The 16,099-nt window shown below is 40.6% G+C and overlaps 2 protein-coding genes across 7 annotated transcripts in view; one reads left to right on the forward strand and one right to left on the reverse strand.

Annotated features, from left to right (window-relative positions):
- Nucleotides 1-15,578, forward strand: LOC139371676 (synemin-like). Of its 4 annotated transcripts, none has more exons than XR_011627372.1 (5): nt 1-927; nt 3,926-4,050; nt 5,875-5,930; nt 10,438-12,825; nt 13,834-15,578. XR_011627372.1 is itself a non-coding variant. In XM_071111952.1 (5 exons), exons 1-4 carry the CDS (start codon nt 139-141, stop codon nt 12,540-12,542), a joined length of 3,075 nt encoding a protein of 1,024 aa, XP_070968053.1. In that variant the 5' UTR covers nt 1-138; the 3' UTR covers nt 12,543-12,582; nt 13,813-15,578. The 4 variants fall into 4 exon arrangements, 2 of the variants coding, with proteins under 2 accessions (XP_070968053.1, XP_070968052.1); XR_011627378.1 differs by having other exon boundaries at nt 10,438-12,811; nt 13,813-15,578; XM_071111952.1 differs by having other exon boundaries at nt 10,438-12,582; nt 13,813-15,578.
- LOC139371713 (tetratricopeptide repeat domain 23) overlaps nt 15,575-16,099 on the reverse strand; it is a 26,149-nt gene continuing 25,624 nt past the window's right edge. For all 3 annotated transcript variants that reach the window (XM_071111953.1, XM_071111954.1, XM_071111956.1), the window contains one exon: nt 15,575-16,033. In XM_071111953.1, coding sequence (XP_070968054.1) covers nt 15,913-16,033 — 121 coding nt within the window. In that variant the 3' untranslated portion in view covers nt 15,575-15,912. The remainder of the gene's footprint in view (nt 16,034-16,099) is intronic.

A 16,099-nucleotide genomic window follows, 5' to 3' on the forward strand; every position in this document is an offset into this window, starting at 1 on the left:
GCACTTGACAAGTCAAGCCCTCTTCACATAGTTGCATCACAGATCTGCTCACAGACGCACCTGCAAATAAGACCAGTACAACATTTCCCCTGTATAGAAATATAAAGAAGCAAAGGTGTACAATTTGTAAATGACAAAATGTTACAATTCAGGAGCTTCGATGCCGAAAAACATCAATTACAGGAGCTCAACAACAGACTGGGCCAGTATCTGTCAAGAACGAAGCAGTTGGAGCATGAAAATGCAATCCTGATAACTGAAATAAACAAGAGAAGACAAGATAAAACGGTGGAATGGGACAACAAATGTATGGCCGAAATGCGGGACCTGAGGAGAACGGTGGGGCAACTATCCTTCGAGAAGTCCCGAGCCGAGATGGAACGAGAGAAGTTATGGCAAGAGTTTCAGATGTTACAGTCTATGTGTGGTGAGGAGCAGGTGGTATGCAAAGACATTGATGGAGAGATGAAAGGTTGCGAAAAGCAGCTTCAAAAAGCTCAACAGACTAATGGTGCACTTGAGGAACGTCTGTTCCAGCTTGAGAACGAGTGCAGATTTATTGAGGATGCGCACAGACAAGAAATGACCAAGCTTCAGAACCAGGTCCATTCACGACCTAATGTTACCAAAATGTATCATGGCCCTCCGGGAGTCTCGATGGAGGATATGCAACAGTACGCCCTCAGCCTGGCCGATGGATGGATGGACACCTTCGAAATGTATCGAATGAAGGTCGAAGAAATGGAGGACTCGATCAAAGCCGACCAGATGAGGCTGCATGATCTCCAAAGGGAAAAGATACATTATGCCGCAGAGTTTGACAAATTACGCAAAGAGGCGGACACGCACGGTCAGATTCAAATACACCTGGAGGAACAGCTCATAGACATGCAGGAGAACTTCCATGGGGACATCACCAAGTATCAGGTGAGAAAATTGGGTTTGCAACCCATGTTACTGTCGTTCATGCTGTTTTTTTTAGAGGAGTTTAAAAAAAAATGCAATACGTGTGTTATTTTTGGATCTGTTCATGGATCATAAAATGTATTTCTTCAACGTGATGGGTGCTGCGCACAGATTGCCCAGCCTTTCCATGAGAGCTGACCACCTCCTCCTCTAGGTGCCACACCCACGATCTGACGAGAAAGAGCAGCTACCCCAACATCCACAATGTGTTTTTTTTATAGCTCATTATCATATTTTATATCATGATGCATAATTATTATGATGACAGATGGGTCTTTATATAAATTATAGTGTTTGGTAATGTCAAAATTAAAATAAAAAAATCTAAATTAAAATGACTGAACTAATTGATCAGCTATGTCTTCACGGATAATGTTCACAGTATGCTGTATGCTTTCAAAGTTATGTTAAATTACACAAAATATGCATACTTGATTAATTTAGTGAAACAGCAGAGGCCACTCTTGCTCAGGTGCTCGTGCACCTCAATCACCAATCATATTGGCCCACAGGAATTAAAAAGAGGGGCAAAGGTTACTGCAGGAGCTGTGGAATTGATACATGAGCCACACCTCCTTGTGGTTCAGAAGTATCACTATCCAACTTGAAGGGTCATGGTACTACTTTGTGATTCTAAATGTGCACAATTACTGCATATAAACTATCATTCAGTGCATGTTCCCTGACAGGCCTGTTTGGACCACAGTGGGGAGTGCCATTCTGTTGTTTCACACCCACTGCCTTCATTCATCCACTGGGGATCACACTTTTATAGATGATATCAACACACAGTCGCTGGTTTTGAAGCAAATAAATCTAGAAAATAATCTCAGGAGCTTTGATTTATAGCCCATGCCATTAAAAGGACTGCCCAAAACTCCATTCATAACCACAGAGAAAAATGCATTCTGCACCAGTGCAGTGTTCAGGACAGACTAAAAGGATTGCATCAGCCACTTAAACCAATTAGCTAATGCAGAGACTAATCCTTAGTGGCCTACTAATGATAGAGCTATACCAAGCAGGTCAATCATTTTTCTCCCATGCACATTTGCAAGTCAACTGCATTGAATTTAAAGGTACGTTATGTATGATATTGTCGTAAAACTCTTAAGTCAAGTCTAATTGTTAAAAATTATGTTGCAATCCCAAGAAATTAATTGGAAATTGACCCTGACACTCATCCAATGGGATGCCATATTTCACTCTAGGACAGTGAGTGTCAGACTAGACTTAAAGGGACAGTTGTTGAGCTGACTAATTCGTCTGATCTGTTAGAGGGATCACCCATGATTCATCCAGTCCATCCCCCTTCTCCTTTAAATGAGAGGTAACAGTGAACTAGAGCTCACCAGCTTGTAGTCCTAAAAAACAGAAATTAGTTATATCTGGTTCATTCAGCCATTCCTATGGGGGGAATTAATGGGAAAATAATGGAGTTTTGGGATAAAAGCCAAAAATAAGGTTTGAGGTTAACACAGGCTTACATGCTGACCACACCACTCGCGCTCGTTCATGTTGATTTTGTCCACACCAGACGCGATCAGGACACGCAGGTTGAAATATCAAAACAAACTCTAAACCAACTATATTAATTTTGGGACAGGTTGAAAAGTCAACATTTATGGCAATTTAGCTAGTTAGCTTGCTGTTGCTAGCTAATTCGTCCTGGAATATAAACATTGGGTTGTTATTTTACCTGAAATGCACAAGGTCCTCTACTCCAACAATTAATAAACAGATAAAAGGGTAAGTTTCTAGTAGTCTCTCCTCCTTCAGGCTTCTTCTTCTTCTTTGGACTTTATATGGCAGTCGGCAACCAATTTTAAGGTGCATTACCACCACCAACTGGACTGGAGTGTGGACCTCAGTTTGTCTTTCAATCACCCACGTGGGTAAATGCTCCTAAAAACCAATGAGGAGGTGGGAGAGGAAGGACTTGTAGCGTGTTAAGCATCACAAATAGAACCAAGTTCTATTTTAGCACCTGGCTACACAGACGCTCGTTGGCACGTGTGAGCAGTGTGGGTGCAATGATTGAGTAACATGAATGTGTACATTTATTTTGCAAACCTCGCTCGCACGCGTCAGTTAACATAACCTTTAGGAATTATGAATCCTTTATGTGCTAGTTGTGATTACATAAATGCTTTAAAAAGTGACATTAGCTGATGAAGATGATCTACTAGAACAAAACATATAAGGCTCAGACACACCAACAGCGTTTGCTGGCCGAGAGTACTTAGCATCCCTGAACGTAATTTGCAAATCGAGTGCACAACAATTTTACATGTAGAATTGTGTGACAAAATGGTGTCAGTCAGATGTCTACAGCGGGTGGTCCCTAAAACACAGCACGCTGAACAAACGCTAGATCCACATTCGGTGCAATGTGTTTTAGATCTCTTAAGCCTGTGTTTACCACAGACCTTATTTTTCAGTATTTTTTTTTTTTTAAACTACAAAAAATCCATTAATTTCCCCATAGGCTTCGGCCGACAAGCCATGGCGAAGTTAGCCCCTGTTAGTGCATACAAAAAGACGGCGTTACTATTGCTCTCTCTAGGGAAGGTGTCTCAAGGGCCTTGAAACAGGTGCACAACACAACAGCACTGCTAAAGTTCACCCTAACACGCTCAATACAATTGAATCGGTTACCTACTTAGGAATAAACAAGGAGGGTCAGATGGTGAACCAAGTACTATTGAAACTGACAAGTAGTTCAATGTATGACCATATAGGTACTGTAGAGGGACAAACCTGGACAGTAATTTGTGACCTGAAATATGTCTTTATATTCATACTCAGGGCACCATCTCTTATCTTAATTCCCTGTGCCTGATATTGCAATGAACAAAATAAATGTAGACCATCCCTATAAAAGTCTCATAGAAGTATGTTAGAACAGGATAGAAGGGAATGTACAGGTTCACAATTCTGTTCCATGGTCTCTTTGCAGGTGATTATTGATGAATTGGAGAGGGAGCGGGAAATGTTGGCCAACACCATGGCAGAAAAGGTCAGAGACCACCAGGAGCTCCTGCAGGTCAAGATGGATCTGGGCATGGAGGTGGCTTACTACAGGTAGGTCTTCTTATGTTCTGGTTAGGCCTTTCTGAGTTCAATAGAGACCACTATGGAGACTTGTAGTAGAAATGACTGTAATGCAACCCATAGTAGCCTTACTTCCCATGTGATCCAAGCATGGTTAAATATTTACTGTGACATTTATTCTGCCTCATGGGTTAGGACCTGTGGAGAGCCCCTTTTTACTATCTTGGGAAATCAGAGGAGCTGGCTGAAAATGCTGATTCTGAGGAATACAACATTGTGTTTTTTATTAATCAACTGTGAGATGACAGTGCTTGTGTAAAAACAATATGTTTAATATCGCAATTTAATAGTACCATGGAATTACAAAGCAGCCTTATGTATAATAATACAACTGTTTTGCCTGTTGATGCTAGTTTTGTCATGTTAGGCCCAACACAGATCCTTCAATGCTGCAGTGTTGTTGGTCTTGGAATATATTTATAGTGATTTCACCCTTCACTGTAGCTGCAAAGCAAATGCTCTGCTGCCCTCCCATTTGGCAGGGGCACTTAGCATTCCTCCACACAGCCTTTACTCCTGATGCTATCCACATTGGGGTGGCAGGGTAGCCTAGTGGTTAGAGCGTTGGACTAGTAACCGTAACTAGTAAGCTGACAAGGTACTGTTGTTCTGCCCCTGAACAGGCACTGTTCCTAGGCTGTCATTGAAAATAAGAATTAGTTCTTAACTGACTTGCCTGGTTGAAGAAAGGTAAAAAAAAAACATTGTGAAATCTGTAGGGATATTTTGGCTTATTTGTTATAGTTTGGTTTTCGGTGAACAGGAAATATATGCTTATATCAGAAAAAAGTGTTCAAAAGTGGTTATTACTTGATACATGTCAACCTGTTGAGCCCTGTAATGACAATGCCAGACTATGTCACTACAATTCCCATTGGTCACAGTGGATCACTTCAAGAACACTTCAACATTATCATAACAGAGACTACTTTAGTCCCACAGAATAACTATGATCGATGCACATGGTTATTTATATAAAGCAATGACATTTAATTATATTGTTTTTACCCATTGTCCAGAGTTCTTTCAGAAATGTAATACGAACAATGGTCTCTTTTCGGGTCTGTTCCAGAGTCTCTTTTCATTTCTCCTGGTCTGGGGCTTATTTCAAGTCTATTTTTACAGACAATTCCCTGGTCTCCCGAGACTCTGAATTGAGCTCTCTTGTAGTAGGCCTACTTAGGGTGACACATCTGCACTTTGTTTACAATATTTGCAAGAAATGAAATGTCTTCCTTGGAGAGGTAGTGGGAAAGCTGGTATGTATGTTAGTGTACGTGCAGGTTAACACATTAGGATCTATAGTAGAGAGTAGACAGCGGTATTTTGAACCGTTTATTTTTACGTTAGCCTTTTGTGAGGCACACCATGGACTTTCAGAGGGGTTATAGCTTCAGAAAAGTATCCTATGGTAGATTTTGTTTTCCAAAACTTGTTTTGTGGAGCCAATGCTTTGCCGAGGCGTGTGAACTGGTCAACGTTACTGGTATAGTGTCTTTGTTGTTAATGTCTTTTGGTCTGTTGTAGTAAAGTGTTGTTGTTGACCTGCTCTTTTCTGTATATGGCCAGGTCCATGGGCTGTGTTCATCGTCTGGTAGCTTACCTCTGTGTTTCATTTGAGGTTTGAGATGGCAGAGCAGGATGATCAACATTCTCCTGTGAGGCGATTGTAATTGTATGAAAACAAACCAGTGCTTAATTTTGAAGAAGCAATATTGCTCTAAGAATGCAAATCCAATCATACCATGTATTTATCCTTGGTTTTAATGCCCTTTTGTTTTTATTTTTCTATAGGGCACTTATTGAAGGAGAGCATCAGCAACATCTGCAGTCAAGAGAAAGAGTCCTAGGTATTGTACATTACTTTCAAATAAGTCACGCTTTTGGCTGGGAAATCTGTGTTACTATACACTTGAGAGTAAATGTACATGTTTCAAATGTTTCAGTAGGTGACATCCTATTGGTAGCAATATTTTTATTTTACTCAATTACCCTAACTATATATACAGTGCATTTGGAAAGTATTCAGACCCCTTGACTTTTTCCACATTTTGTTTTGTTACAGCGTTATTCTAAAATGGATCAAATAAAACATTTTCCTCATAATTTCCCCATAATGACAAAGCGAAAAATAGGTTTTTAGAAAGGTTTGCAAATGTAATAAAAAATACAAAAATACATATGTAATTGACATTAGTATTCAGAACCTTTGATATGAGACTCGAAATTGAGCTCAGGTGCATCCTGTTTCCATTGATCATGTTTCTACAACTTAATTGGTGTCCACCTGTGGTAAATTCAATTGATTGGACATGATTTGGAAAGGCACACACCTGTCTATATAAAGTCCCACATTTGACAGTACATGTCCGAGCAAAAACAAAGCCAGGTTGAAGGAATTGTCCTTCGTGCTCAGAGACAGGATTGTGTCCAAGATGAGATCTGGGAAAGGGTACCCAAACATTTCTGCAGCATTGAAGGTCCCCAAGAACACAGTGGCCTCCATCATTCTTAAATGGAAGAAGTTTGGAACCACCTAGACTCTTCCTAGAGCTTGGCCGCTCTGCCAAACTGAGCAATCGGGGGAGAAGGACCTTGGTCAGGAAGGTGACCAAGAACCTGATGGTCACTCTGACAGAGCTCCAGAGTTCCTCTGTGGAAATGGGAGAACCTTACAGAAGGACAACCCTCTCTGCAGCACTTCACCAATCAGACCTTTATGGCAGAGTGGCCAGACGGAAGCCACTCCTCAGTAAAAAGCACATGACAGCCCGCTTGGAGTTTTCCAAAAGGTACCTAAAGGACTCTCAGACCATGAGAAACAACATTCTCTTTAACATTCTCTTCTCTGAACTTTTTTGGCGTGAATGCCAAGCATCATGTCTGGAGGAAACCTCAAACCTGGCACAATCCCTACAGTAAAGCATGGTGGTGGCAGCATCATGCTATGGGGATGTTTTTCAGCGGCAGGGACTGGGAGACTACTCAGAATCAAGGGAAAGATGAACGGAGTAAAGTACAGAGAGATCCTGCTCCAAAGTGCTCAGGACCTCAGACAGGGGCGAAGGTTCACCTTCCAACAGGACAACGACCCTAAGCACACAGCCATTACAAAGCAGGAGTGGCGTTGGGACAAGTCTCAATGTCCTTGAGTGGCCCAGCCAAAGTCCAGGGGCCTCATTTATAAAAATGTTCTTAGATTTATACTTGAACTTAGTCATAAGATAATTTCCGACGGTGTGCTTACGTTTGATTCATAAAAGATACTGAGCATAAAAAACCTTGCTTACACAGGTTCTAAGAAGCCCATTTGTAACTTACTGTGATCTATGAATCTCAATTTAACTTAAAATTGACAGCACCTGAAAATGCCTTACAATCAGCGATTTCCCCTCATAGAATGCTAGCACAAAATAGGGTTTAGTCAGGAATAGCCATGGACCAAAAGAGAAAAGCAAACTTTTTGGAAGACAAGATCACGGCGATGGTAGAGGAGATTGAAGACAGGCAACAAAGTATTATTCTGTGGACTAAATAGTGGGTTGACAAACAAAACCAAGCAGGTAGCTTGGGAGTGTGTCGCCACTGCAGTGAACGAGGTGGGGCAGCAAGACAGAACTGTGGCTGATGTGAAAAAGAAATGGTCTGACCTTAAACTGCAAGGGGAAAAAATAATTGCTGTACATAAGTAGTAGGAAAATCACTTACGTCAAGGCTAGACTTTGCATAGAGATAACATAATTTCCAGGTCAAATTAAGGTTTTATAAATAACTACTTATACTACTTATCGTTTTCTGCGTAAGTCATACTTAAGATCAAAATTGATCGTAAGTCTGTTTTATAAATGAGGCCCCAGACTTGAACCCGATGGAACATCCCTGGAGAGACCTAAAAATAGCTGTGCAAAATAGCTACACTCCCCATCCAACCTGACAGAACTTGAGAGGATCTGCAGAGAAGAATGGGAGAATCTCCCCAAATACAGGTGTGCCAAGCTTGTAGCGTCATACGCAAGAAGACTCAAGGCTGTAATCACTGCCAAAGGTGCTTCAACAAAGTACTGAGGAAAGGGTCTGAATACTGATGTCAATGTGATATTTCACTTTGTTCTTTTTTATAAATGTGCTAAATGTTACGTAAACAATTCAAGGGGTCTGAATACTTTCCAAATACCCTGTGGGTGGGCCTAAGCCCTCCCAGGCCCACCCATGGCTGTGCCCCTGCCCAGTCATGTGATATCCATAGATTAGGGCCTAATTTATTTATTTCAATTGACTGATTTCTTTATGTGAACTATAACTCAGTAAAGTCATTAAAATTATTGCATGTTGCGTTAATATTTTTGTTCAGTATGTATGTATATATATATATATATATATATATATATATATATATATATATATATTTATGTGTGTGTGTGTGTGTGTGTGTATATATATACACACACACACACATACAGTACCAGTTAAAAGTTTGGACACACATACACACACATACAGTACCAGTTAAAAGTTTGGACACACCTACTCATTCAAGGGTTTTTCTTTATTTTTACTATCTTCTACATTGTAGAATAATAGTGAAGATATCAAACTATGAAATAATACATATGGAATTATGTAGTAACAAAAAAAGTGTTAAATCAAATTATATTTGATTTTAGATTCTTCAAAGTAGCCACCCTTTGCCTTGATGATGCCTTGAACACTCTTGGCATTCTCTCAACCAGCTTCATGAGGTAGTCTGATATGCATTTCAATTAACAAGTGTGCCTAGTAAATTTATGGTATTTCTTTCCTTCTTAATGCGTTTGATCCAATCAGTTGTGTTGTGACAAGTTAGGGGTGGTATACAGAATATAGCCCTATTTGGTAAACGATCAAGTCCATATTATGGCAAGAACAGGTTGGAACCAAAAATCTAACATTTGGACTCATCAGACCAAAGGTCAGATTTTCACCGGTCTATTGTCCATTCCTCGTGTTTCTTGGCCCAAGCAAGTCTCTTCTTCCTATTGGTGTCCTTTAATAGGGGTTTCTTTGCAGCAATTTGACTATGAAGGTCTGATTCACGTAGTCTCCTCTGAACAGTTGATGTTGAGATGTCTGTTACTTGAACTCTGTGAAGCATTTATTTGGGCTGCAATTTCTGAGGCTGGTAACTCTAATGAACTTATCCTCTGCAGCAGAGGTGACTCTGGGTCTTCCTTTCCTGTGGCGTTCCTCATGTGAGCCAGTTTCATCATAGCGCTTGATGGTTTTAGAAATTTTCCGTATTGACTGACCTTCATGTTTTATTGTAATGATGGACTGTCATTTCTCTTTGCCTATTTGAGCTGTTATTTCCATAATATGGACTTGGTCGTTTATCAAGTAGGGCTATCTTCTGTATACCAACCCTACCTTGTCACAACACAACTGATTGGCTCAAACGCATTAAAAAGGAAAGAAATACCACAAATTAACTTTTAACAAGGCACACTTGTTAATTGAAATGCATTCCAGGTGACTACCTCATGAAGCTGGTTGAGAGAAAGCCAAGAGTGTACAAAGCTGTCATTAAGGCAAAGGGTGGCTACTTTGAAGAATCTCAAATATAAAATATATTTTGATTTGTTTAACACGTTTTTGGTTACTACATGATTCCTTCCATATGTGTTATTTCATAGTTTTGATATCTTCACTATTATTCTACAATGTAGAAAATAGTCAAAATAAAGAAAACCCTTGAAATAGTAGGAGTGTCCAAACTTTTGACAGGTACTGTATATATACTATATATACAATAGTATGTGGACATCCATTCAATTTAGTGGATTTGGCTATTTCAGCCACACCCGTTGCTGACCTCTATAAGGTGTCGAAAGCATTCCACAGGGATGCTGGCCCATGTTGACTACAATGCAACCCACAGTTGTGCCAAGTTGGCTGGAGGTCCTTTGGGTGGTGGACCATTCTCGATACACACAGGAAACTGTTGAGTGTGAAAAACCCAGCAGCGTTACAGTTCTTACCATACCCCATTCAAAAGGAACTAAAATCTTTTGTTTCGCCCATTAACTCTCTGAATGTTACACGTACACAATCCATGTCTCAAATGTTTCAAGGCTTAAAAATCCTTCTTTAACCTGTCTCCTCCCCTTCATCTACACTGATTGAAGTGGATTTAACAAGTGACATCAATAAAGGATCATAGATTTCACCTGGATTCACCTGATCATTATATGTCATGGAAAGAGAGGTGTTGTTAATGTTTTGTATACTCAGTGTATATAAATGCAGTGATAAACATTTCCCAATGTATTTATATAAAGGATTTATAATCATATTCATTTGGTCCTTAACTCTCTACCTCAGATATTAAGATGAGGCCTCCACAACACTACAAACCAAGAGTTTCCACCTCAGCCAGACAGGATGTAAGGAAGCATCTGGATGTGAGATACATGGAACCAACCTCAAGCTTGAGAAAATCACCTGTTCCATCTCAGTATGGTCGCACCAGTCCTTCCAGGGTCATACCTATCTCAGTCACAGGCAGCAGCTACAATAGGAATCAGAGTCCTGCAGCCAGAAGGGACATGGTCTCGTTCACTAAATCCCAGTCTGCATCCTCCAGCTCTTCATCCTCTACTATTAAACCTGTGGCCCAGAGTACCGACAAGAAGAATGTAGATGCTCAGAAAAAAGTTGTGGAGGAGAGGAGTGTGAGAATCAAAGAGGTGTCACAACACCCGGCTAAGGATTCTCTCGGCCATTCTCGAGGCACAGCAAACAAGTCCAGTCCCATTGCCTCACCCACTGCTGACATCAAATCAGTGAGAATAGTGTCACCACCAATGATGAGTCTGAGCAGAAACACGGAGGAGAACAGCAAAAAGAAAGTAGAGAGGCAAGTTGAAAGAGAGGTGAGAGGCGATGTATTTCATCTTCAGAATGTCAAGATGCATGCCAAAGAGGGCAGCGTTGCAGGCACCACAACAAGTGATGAGATGGTCCTAGACTCTGTGTCTATGGAAGAACTTATTGATAAGGTCATGAAACCTGCTGGTTTTGATCGGATGGTCTGCAGCTCTTCTCCAGACTCCAAAATCACTTACCATGTGGAGAAAACGGAGCAAGAAGACGGGTCAACAAAGACACAGATTATCCTGGAGTCCAAGGTGCAGGAGGAGCTTGATATGTCAGAGGACTCTGCACTGGAACAACTGCTCAGCAAGGGAGTGAAACACGTGTCACTGGAGGATATCAAGGGCAGTGAAACAGGAAACATGATTCAGAACCTGCTCAGCCTTGGGCTGCATGGAGGAGAGGACATGGAAAACAAGTCTGTCAATGTGGAGATCATTGAGGAACCAGTGGAGGGTTACAGTGACGAGGAGTACGAGTTTGAGGAGAAGTCCACACCCAAGTTCTCCGAGCCCTCTTCAATGTTCTTCCAGATTGAAGAATTAGAGAATGACCCCCACGGCACCAAATACCATGAGAGTGTTGATGAAGTAATGAAAACCTCCATGACAGATGAAAACTATGGCAGGAATGGTGGATCTGTGAAGGTCCATGAAGACTCCAGAGATAGTGAATCTCCATACTACAGCCACGACCAAGAGTCTCAAGAGTATTTTGTCTCTACACCTGATGCCAATCTGTCAGAGCCTGAGGAGGGTGGTGGTATTGCATCATATGGACATTACGGAGTGGTGGACGACCTTTCAGATGAAAGGTACTACCAGGATGGGGGACTCTCAAGGAACAGAATGTTTGTTGAGGAAAGCGATAGTTGCAGACCTGCATCAGACAGCCTGTACATAAAGGGTGACCACTCCTTGGCGCGAGAGAGTTTCCCTGAGTGCATTATTGAAGAGGAGACCATCCATGTCTCCCCCACAGTACAGGAGTCGATGCTTGGATACCTGAGAGAGGAAACTCTGGACCCCAAAGAGCAGCTGAGGGGAGCCCTAGAGCAGCTCCAAGGATCAGTGTCAGGGAGCCTGAAAGAAGAGTTGGCGCTCTTCACAAGAGGCGGCAGTGATAGTCCTCAGAACATATCTGTGGACATCAAGAAAGTACACCAGTCCTCCGATAACGGAACCACGACTATCGTGGCAGAGCTCAAGAGCTCAACAACCCTGGAGGACTCTGGGCTGCTGGAGGAGCAGGGGGATGATGTATCTGAAGAGCAGATCATGGCGGCTCTACGCTCCTCCAACTCCGGCCTTGGAGCAGAGGGAGGATACACCCTGGTCACAAAGGAGATGGGCTGGGCGACTAGCAGTGAGGGACAGGGAGGAGAGTCCACCACTGAAGTCACTGAGAAGCACATCAAGCTGGGGCCATCAGAGAAGTCCTTTTCCTTCCAGATGGATGTGAATAACGGCCAAGCACAGGATCCCCCACTGAAGGTCACTCATGAGAAAAGAGTTGCCACAGTCTATCTTGAATCTAATGAAGATGAGATCTGATTAAAATTAGATCATTTTATTACATTACTCCCCATATTAAGCCACACAATCAGTTGCAACGAACAGTGAGGTGAAGTCATTAGTTGCGATTCATAAATTGCGATGCCTACAATCATGGTAAGAATACAAATTATAGCCACTGCCTGTATATCAAAAAGTTAAATAGCATTGGTTTCCCATTTTCACACTGCTCTCTTCTTCCCTTTGAGAATATGTTATATTAATTTCCTGCTAGATGCACTCCTCTATTTATTTATTTATACAGTGAAGCTAAAACATTAATGTGGCTCTATACTCCAGCATTTTGGATTTGAGATGAAATGTTTTATATGAGGCGACAGTACAGAATATCACTGTTAATTGAAGCATTTCACTGCAAGGTCTACCTACACCTGTTGTATTCGGTGCATGTGACTAATAACATTTTATTTGACATATCTGTTTTACCATTTATAAATGAATGCACCTCATTTATCTAGTCCCCCCATTTGAAGGTGTCATAAGTAATTGGACAAATGAACTTATAGTGTATTAAATGAAGTCAAATCTTTAGTATTTGGTCCCATTTTCCTAGCACGCAATGACTACATCAAGCTTGTGACTCTACAAACTTATTGGATGCATTTACAGTTAGTTTTTCGGATTATATGTTGTGCCCAATAGAAATTGATGGTAAATAATGTTTTGTCATTTTTATTGTAAATAAGAATACAATATGTTTCTGAACACTTCTACATGAATGTGGATGCTACCAGGATGTTGGATAATCATGAATGAATCGTGAATTGTGAAACATGCTTTTTTTGGGGGGGTACGATGTTTATGCCTCTAACTTTCTCACTCATCATTATTGAAGATGCATTCATGATTATCCATAATCATGGTAGCATCCAAATGAATGTAGAGCTGTTCAGAAACATTATATTATTTTTTACTGTAAAAGTGGCTCCAAAATGACTCAATACATTATGTACCAATAATTACAATTAGGCACAACATAATCCAAAATACGACCAAAACAAACTTCAAAATGCATTAAACACATTTGTAGTCACAAGCTTGATGGGACCAAATACTAAACTTGCCTGAATTTAATACACTATTAATTACATTTTCCAAATACTTATCACAACTTCAAATGGGGGGACTAGATACATAAAGTGGATTTTCATACAAATATGTATGAAAATACCCACAAACAAAAGGTGACATTCTTTACTGTCACCTCATATAAAACATTTGATCTCAAATCCAAAATGCTGAAGTTTAGAGCCAAATTTTTAAAAAGTAGCTTCACCATTCAAATAAATATGTAGGGAGTGTATATATTTGTGTACTAACTTATACTACACTGCTTAGGCCTCTCTTCTCTTTTGCCTGAGATACTTTAACCAAATATGGAATGATGCTTATATACATGTATATCCTTCATTGTTATGGTTAAGATTGCAGTCTTAAAACAGGTTCAACATGTATGTAGCTAGAAGAAAAAACGTATACCTATTGTTTCCTGTAATGCCATGTTATTTGGAACCACATTTAAAGCTAGTGGTTTGTTGCTGAGGGACTTCCTGTGGTTAATAAGTGGAATCATCCAATACAGTGCTTATGATGGATATATTGGAATGTGTTTATGATAGGGCATAAAAGTAAGTGTATCATGTCTTGTCAAATGAAATCTACCCTCTATGAATCATTTGAATTGGAAATACAGACATTTTTTTAACTGCAATTTGTCAAATCAAATGGGGTGTTATCGAGTGATTCTGATCACCACTTTGCATGTTTGACATTACTAATACGTTTAAAATAATTGTCCCTCAAAATAATTGTATAGTTTATCCTTCCGGTTCCCTCACCATGATCTTTTAATCTGTAAATGGCTTTAGATCGGCGAGAAGTAATCCGGCCATCTTGAATTCCAAAGAGAGGTGTTTTTCTCTGCTTGTAGAGACAGTGGTAGCAAGACAGACAGAGGCTTTAAACTAGGTGGAAAGAACTTGAGGAATGAGGAGAGACACAGAGAGCTAGAGAGAATGAGGAGGTAAGCAGATGGTTAGTGTCTGAGATGACACCTGTATATCTAATTTCAGTAAACCACAGTACATATGAATTACCTCGGCATGAGCCATGTTGTGTTGGTGACCAGTGTCAGGATTCACCTTGGCTCAGAGGTGAGTTAGTGTGTGTACCACCGTGGCTATTTTAGGACCAGCGCACCAGCTTAGTAGCACTGCCTGTGTGTGTGTGGTGTGTGTCTGCGTGCGTGTGGAAAAACTAAAGCACCTCCAATATGACTTCACCCCACAACCCCGGTCTTCTTCCTCAATAAGCTGCTTTAGAGTTCTTCTCTGCACCAGTGCAGAAACACCGAACACAGATCTTTCACATTATGCTTACTTGGCACGGTCTTGTTATAACAGAGCATAAAGAGTGTGGAAATACAATATAATTGCTTTACAAATTGTTTTGTGACAAAGCTGAACGCAAATGACCTAAAGTAGAGCAAAGATGTTAGCTATAAACAATGGTTTGTTGTTGTACTTAAGTGCCCAGATACATTAGAAAAAGGGTTTTGCCTTTCACAGTACAAGTCCTTAAACATCTATTTAGTGTGTGAATATAGCTTGAAAGACTTTTATAAAACACCCCGTTTGGCCAAAACACTTACATACTGTAGGTTCATTTTGTGTTTAAGAACATTATCAAAAAGGCAGTCCTTTTTGATACGCAACATTGTAGGTGAAATTAAATCTCTAAATTACCCAATGTGCCATGTTTAAACACAAAACTGGTGCAGTACACATTGCAGTGCAAAAGAGCGTTTCATGCCTCAATTTTGAATGTTTAAAAAGGGGATGTGCTACCCTCATGATTCATTGGTGTTATTCGCATATTGAAAGTAAGTGCTTCATGCATTAGCCTACTTTATTCTTCTTTTAATAAAGATGGGTGAATTTAGTGAGAATGAGTTTTCAACCATTGTTTGGACACCTCTTCATATTGCAAAAACAATTAAATTACTACTTGAGTGTGTTTCCTGAGTTTGAGTCTTTATTAATACAACATAAACATAACATTGAACGTCTTCGTTGTATACACAGAGAGACAGGGAAGGGACAGAGTCCTCCGCTGCAGCTCTTCTCCTGAGCTGTAGAACCTTCCCTTCATTCTGAGGAGTTCTGTCTGCGTAGTCCTGCCAACAGCCTGACACTAATTTCTCAGAGAATGCACAATGAAAACAGAAAGGATTGCCAGGGGTCTTCTTGGTTCATTTACAATTCATAGAATTTCTCCTTGCGACAAAGGGAGAGGCTTTATTTTCTTAGAGGGCCAAGGCTCATTCATCCAGCTCAGCTCTGATGGCATGTTAGGAGTCCGACATGTTGGCGTTTCCTCCTGCCTTGCTATAAGAAGGTAGGACTGCACAGAAAGGAGGCCTTGTTTTCAGGCTACCCTCCCTCCTCTGTCTCCCAGCAACCTCGGGCGCCCTGGAAAAACATACACTACTGTAAATGACAATGTGGGTTTAATATATTTAACAGGCCAGACAGTGT

The sequence above is a fragment of the Oncorhynchus clarkii genome, chromosome 2 (genome assembly GCF_045791955.1).
Source record: "Oncorhynchus clarkii lewisi isolate Uvic-CL-2024 chromosome 2, UVic_Ocla_1.0, whole genome shotgun sequence".
In the NCBI taxonomy this organism is placed as follows: domain Eukaryota; kingdom Metazoa; phylum Chordata; class Actinopteri; order Salmoniformes; family Salmonidae; genus Oncorhynchus; species Oncorhynchus clarkii.

Excerpts from the sequence above, each read along its gene's own strand:
- LOC139371676 (XM_071111951.1), top strand. The coding sequence starts at position 139 with ATGTTACAATTCAGGAGCTTCGATGCCGAAAAACATCAATTACAGGAG. Across the intron at positions 928-3,925 it reads GGGACATCACCAAGTATCAG|GTGATTATTGATGAATTGGA; the intron begins GTGAGAAAATTG and ends GTCTCTTTGCAG. Across the intron at positions 4,051-5,874 it reads ATGGAGGTGGCTTACTACAG|GGCACTTATTGAAGGAGAGC; the intron begins GTAGGTCTTCTT and ends ATTTTTCTATAG.